General features: G+C 55.8%; 1 protein-coding gene across 1 annotated transcript in view; it reads left to right on the forward strand.

Moving 5' to 3' along the window:
* The window catches only part of LOC121034933 (translation initiation factor IF-2-like), an 86,628-nt gene extending 81,360 nt beyond the window's left edge, over positions 1-5,268 (forward strand). Inside the window, exon 3 of the mRNA XM_040482184.1 lies at positions 4,397-5,268. Coding sequence (XP_040338118.1) covers positions 4,397-4,468 — 72 coding nt within the window. The 3' untranslated portion in view covers positions 4,469-5,268. The remainder of the gene's footprint in view (positions 1-4,396) is intronic.
* Positions 5,269-6,000: the final 732 nt, after the last annotated feature.

Below are 6,000 nucleotides of genomic sequence, written 5' to 3' on the forward strand. Positions count from 1 at the left end.
TTTGCATGATTCATGACCGTATGGGTGTATTCCTCTGTGTGCTGGTCAGTGTGCACGTTTGTTTATGTGTGTGTATCTGTGTGTGGTAGTGATGAGGGGACTTGTATGTTTATGCGTGCATTTCATTGTGGGCACGCACCCCCCCGCCCCACCATGTGTCTTTGAATGCATGCATGTCTTTGAATTTGTGTGCATTTCTGGCTGTGTGTGTTTCTCCATGGAAACGTGTTTAAGTGTGGGTTTTTTGGCAATATTTTAATGCAAGAGTGACCCTTCTGTGCCAAAACCCAGCCCCCTGCTGGGTCTCATGGCTCTTGAATAGGTTCTTGTTCTGCGGCCCGAGTAGTCTGGCTGCCTTCTCTGGGGAAGCTGGGGTGTGGAGGTCTTACCTTCAAAGCAGCACTGGCAGGCGACTACAGAGGGTAATGTGGGCATAGGGTGGCCTGTGAGCAGGTGACTGCCAGGAAGGCACCAGCTTCATCCCGGCTTAAAATGCCTGCCCTCTTACGGCTGTCACAATGTCGGACATGCCACCATGAGTGAGTCATTCCCCAACTGGGACCCTCTTTGATGGTACATACTTCCCAGGGGAGGAAGCCAGGGAAGCCTGGCAGCTTGCTGAGGGCAGAGCCCCAGGAACGGGGAAGAGGAACGGTGTGTCTGAAGGACTGAGGAAAAGCCAGAGAAGCCTCTGGTCCTGTTAGTGCCAGGCCTGGGGGAGCCCAGCTGTGGAAGGCACAGCTGCTCTGGCTTTAGCTGTTTAGAATCACCAGATATCAGCACTGGAATGGAGCCTGGTGATCACCCAACCCAGCCCTTATAATACAGAAGGGAAGACTGAGGCCTGGAGAGAGGAGATGTGGGGAACCTGAGAGGTTCTCGAAGGGTGGGGTGCAGGCGTGGCAAAGAGCACTGGGTGAGGAGATAGGACACCTAGGCTCTGCCGTGGTTCTGCTACTGCCTTGCTCAGTGTTTCTGGGAAGTCCTCCTGCCCTCCTGCCTTCTACAATGTGGGCATTGCCCTGGCTGCCTGATCTGGCCCCTCCTTGCGACTCTAGAAGCAGGACGTCTTCCCGGAGCCTAAGGCGTCGAGGCTGCCTGCCAGCCAGTAATGCCCAGCAGATCTCCTCTCCTAGGGTCGAGAGAGGTGGAACTATCTAGATGGGGTCTTCCGCTCCCTTTCCTGTGTTTTTCGGTGTGATTTTGGCATCCTTGCAAAGCTGCAGAAGGATACTGAGAGACACGCCTGTTAAAGCAGCTTCCTTCCCTGAAGGCTCTCTGTGTGGGTGCAGGCCTTGGAGACGGCCACTGGAGGAGGAGCGGGGCCTGGGCCGAGGGAGAGCCCGCCAGGTTCTGCCTCCATCCCGAGCGCTGTCTCAGTGGGAGTCAAAGGCAGGTCAGGCCCACCACCAGTCTGTCTGTTAGAAGGGGAAAGGCCCTGAAGACAGGACCGAGGATGCAGGACCGAACAGATGATGGAGCCAGGAGAAGGGACTCCCGCGCGACAAGAGTGCCGGCTGTGTGCCAGACACGGTGCCCGGCGCTTCACACTCAGGGTCCAAGATGGCTCAGAGGACCAGTGGTGGCCTGCCACCTCTGGGTGCCCAAGGGGTGGTGCTGGAGTGCAAACCCGGGGTCCCCTAGGTGCTGCCTAGGGGACTTGTGTGTGAGGCATGTGTGAGGCTGGGCCTGGGCAAGGTGTCCCCTCCCTGAGCCACCAGTCCTCACCCGTGTCACTGCTGTGCTCAGGGAGAGAGTGCAGTTCCTTTCTCTCCTCTGGTCTGGCCTGTGGCCCCCAGAGCCTGGGGCTGAGCTGTTTGGCGAGGACGTGCGGGCACATATGTCGAGGGCCCCCGTATGTATAGACACCCCCAGCCGCCTAATAGCTCTGCTACTCTTAGCGAGGAGCTTAGCTTCTCTGGGCTTCTGTTTCCCCACCTGAAAACCCAAAACATTCTGAGTTCTGAGGCATCCTCCCTGCATTCCTGATAACAGGCCCATCCCCCCGGGCCTCCTTCCTGGGACTTGGGGGGTGTTCAGCGAGTGCCAGGGGCAGGGACGCCGCAGAACAGGAGCTCCATAACTGGTCATCTCTCCTCATCGGCCCCATTCGGAATTGACTGAAGTGGGTGAAGGAACACATCACGTGTCTGGAATTCCTTGGGGGCCCTTGAGAAAGTTTCTCAGAACATCCTGAGGAAGGGATAAGGAGGGCTGGGGCAGGATGGTGGCACAATGGCTGGATGGGGATGGGGGAGCTGCTGAGAAGCATGTGGAAAAACAGCTACAGGCTGTGTTAGTAGAGGCCAAACACCCTATCTGGGGAGGCAGTGGGTTCTGTCCCCACAGGGCGCACTGGCTGCTCGCCGAGCTTTAGACATCGGTCCCTGGTCTGGGGACCGAGCGGCCCCACCTGCCCCCGGCTCGCACACTTTGCACATTGGGAGGCTCTGTGAGGTTGCTTTAGAAAAAGCGTGCTCGGGCGCCTGGGTGGCGCAGTCGGTTAAGCGTCCGACTTCAGCCAGGTCACGATCTCGCGGTCCGGGAGTTCGAGCCCCGCGTCAGGCTCTGGGCTGATGGCTCGGAGCCTGGAGCCTGTTTCGGATTCTGTGTCTCCCTCTCTCTCTGCCCCTCCCCCGTTCATGCTCTGTCTCTCTCTGTCCCAAAAATAAATAAAAAAAAAAAGTTGAAAAAAAAATAAAAAAAAAAAAAAATAGAAAAAGTGTGCTCATTTTAAAGCCTTCAACCCGGAGGACGTTCTGTGGCTCCGGGACCATTTTGCAAGCCTGTTCATTCATTCACTAGGCATGACACCAGCCTGTCCCTGCTGCGAGATAGCCTTCAGGCTCCTGGGAGAGCCCGGGGCAGACTCCCGCCTGTAGTGGTCATGGACCTTCTCCGGGCAAAACTTGGTGGCTGTACTACAGCCACATCAGCAATGATAATAATAAAGCTGGCAACTACCATGTTCCGTGGCTTATTATTTACTATATTACTGGTGATATCTTGCCTCTGGATCCTTCCCACAACTCTCTAAAGTAGGTATCATTAGCCTATTTTACAGATAGGGACACGGAGGCTTGGAGTGGAGCAGGCCAGTAATTTGCCCACAACTTGTCTGAATTAAGATACAAACACAAGTGATGCTGGCCCACGGGTGTGATCAGCAGGGTGGCCTCCTGGGGAGGGTTGGGATAGATAGAGTCAGGCCCTGGAAGGTCCACAGCTTTCTCTCTCCTCACTGCACCCCTTCACCCATTTCACACACTGCTGCTGGGCCTTGCCTGCCATCTTCTGGCCAGGGGGGCTGTGGAGTTGGTCCTGAGCCCTGGTTTGCCTGCCCCCTGCTCCCCATTCTCAGCCACTGGGCTGTCAGGAGGCTCCACCACAGTTCTAGAAAGCAGACCTCAAGAACCCTGTTACACTGAAAGAAGGGACATGATTTGGCCACTGCCTCTCACTAAGGTTGACTTGGGTTTAGAGTAAGATTTTCTGACTTCTTGAGTTTAGAGCTGCAGCCACCTCCAGAAATCACATCTCTGGACCTGCCCATGAAGGGACAGGAGAAAAGGCTCATCTCCTTTCATCCGGGGCTGGGTAAGAAGCCGCCTGTGGCCCTCCACCCCATAAAGGAGGTCAGTAAGCAAGCTACGAGGCTGGGCAGAGTAGGGAACTGGAGTCTGGGGTCTTTGATTAACCTTGATATGTGATTTTGGGTAAGTCCCTTCCTGTCTCTGGGGCTCGTCTGCCCTTATATACAGACTTCTGGGCCTGAGTCCCCTTCCAGCTGTGGCTTTCTGGGATGATGAGCTTTTTGCTAAGTCTGCTATATGCAGAATCCTGAGCTGGGTCCTCTGGGGGATACAAGGTCCTCCAGGGTGGGCACATGTGATGTGGTGTGGGTGGTCATGGTCGGTTTGAGTGGGGAACAGTAGGCTTTAGGGAGGAGGCAGCTGGTCAGAGGAGCATTAAGTGTGGCCTTAGAGGGAGGGGTGAGGCAGAGGAGTGACACTGGCCTCACTCAACCTCCTAGAAGGAAGAAAGCCTTTAAAAAAAAAAAAAACAAACAAACTCAGAAATAGGATAAAGCTGTCAGTATAGCTACATAATGAACTACATAAATTGTGAAAAATGCCTCGAGGTTCTTTGTACCACAAGCAGTGTAAAAATTGTGTAATTGTCATCAGTGTAGAAAATGAAAACCAAGAAAAAGTACAAGCCCGTTGAGGCATTGGCTGTGAGAGAAGAACCCATCCAAGTTGGCCTTACCCGGCAGGAGGCCAAGGTTGGGGGCGCCCAGAGCTGATGCAGAAGTGCAGATTCCTGCCTCTGTGCTGTGTCCCCTGAGAGCCTCCTGTTCCTTGGCCTGCCACCATTTGTGGTCCCTCTCCATTAGGGATTGCCCTCTGGAGGAGGCTCCCTCCTGCGGCCCCTCACACCTATGAAATATTCGCTGAACTACAGCTGATTAGAGCATCTTGGTGACACTGAGCTGCAGAGTGAGAAGGATTTGGACCCACTGCCTGGAAGGACTGGATGAGGTGGTGTTTCAGCTAGGCCCTGGAGGATGTGCAGAGTTCTGGCAAGTGACCACGGGGTAGGTCGTCTTCCTACGGAGGTGAGAGACTGAGGGAGAGGAAAGAAGGGTGGAAGGATAGGAAAAGGGAAAGCCTGAAGAGGGTGGGCAGAGAAGGGGGGCGGTCTTAGTGGAACCTGGCATTAGGCAGGCCTGGAAGTTGTGTGTCCTTGGACAAGCCATCTTACCTCTCTGAGCAAGGTCTCTTCGTTGGCAGAAAGGGGTAATGTTTCTCTGTCATTTTCTTGTTTGTGTGGGTGACATGAGATGATGTGTACAACTGATGGCTCACTTCATCATGAAGTGATGGGGTGCTGGGGTCATAGGGATGGACAGATCCCGCACGGGGCATGGCTTATAGCAAATGTCCACCCCTCCTCCTGGGCCAGAGAGGTCTGCAAGCCTAGCCTTTGTTGTGTGATGGATGAAATGTGGTGATCACACTGGGTACAACATGGACTTCAAAATGAGTTACTATCCCATTTCCTTCTGTCCTTATATCACCTGGAATTGGGGCTGGGGTGGGCGAGACCCCCAGAACCCCTCTCAATTCCTCCGTCAGGGGATTCCCACCTCCCTTGAGTTTTTTTCTCCCTCTAACCTTCTGTGGTTCCACAGCCTGGATAGCTTGAACCCCCCAAATCTTCCCTCACCTATAAAGGGAGGCCTGGTTCAACCTGGATGTATTGAACTCTGTCCTCCTCCCTGTCTCTTCCGTGGGACCAGGAGCTCCTGGAGTTGGGGATGGGATTAAGCTCTGTCCTCCCAACGCTGCGCAGCCTGGTAGACGGACAAATGAAATGGCCTGAATGGGGGCCCTGTCTGGGGCTTGCCATACTCCTCCTAGGAAGGGACCCCTACCGGCCATGGGTCATGAATGGTGCCCTGCAGCAGCTCATCTAGCGACGGCTGCCCAGCCTTCCCTCTGACGTGGCTGCAAACCTTGAAGCATGCCCTGGGGATACTCAGCAAACCCTTCAGCCTCTGCCCCCTGCCTGAGCTAGGTGCTAGGGACCCTGTCCTTGAGGAGGTTGCCCCTGCTGGAGTGCCCCTGCTGCGGCAACCAAGGTTGCAGGCAAGGGGCTTCACCCCGAGGGTCACCGAAAGTCGCCTGCTGTAGGGAAGGCACCCAGGTTAGGGGGCCAGGTGGCCAGGGTACTATCAGGCACTGGCCCCAGAGGACCGATCACACGCCAGCTCTCAGAACCTTAGTTTTCCTCATCTGTAAGACCTGGGGCTGAGAACCCCGACCTCGCGGGTGGAGGACCGCACGGTGTCAAGCCGGGATGGGGTGCGGGGCGTGGACTCCTCTAGGTGGGTGGGGGCGTGACCTCCTGCTGGGAAGAGGTGAGGGGGCCCGCCGCAGCCCCCCGGGGTCCCCGCCCCTTCGCAGCCCCGCCCCTCGCCTCCGGACCCCCCCCCCC

The sequence above is a fragment of the Herpailurus yagouaroundi genome, unplaced genomic scaffold, assembly GCF_014898765.1.
Source record: "Herpailurus yagouaroundi ecotype Mexico unplaced genomic scaffold, PumYag 160, whole genome shotgun sequence".
NCBI classification, from domain to species: Eukaryota; Metazoa; Chordata; class Mammalia; order Carnivora; family Felidae; genus Herpailurus; species Herpailurus yagouaroundi.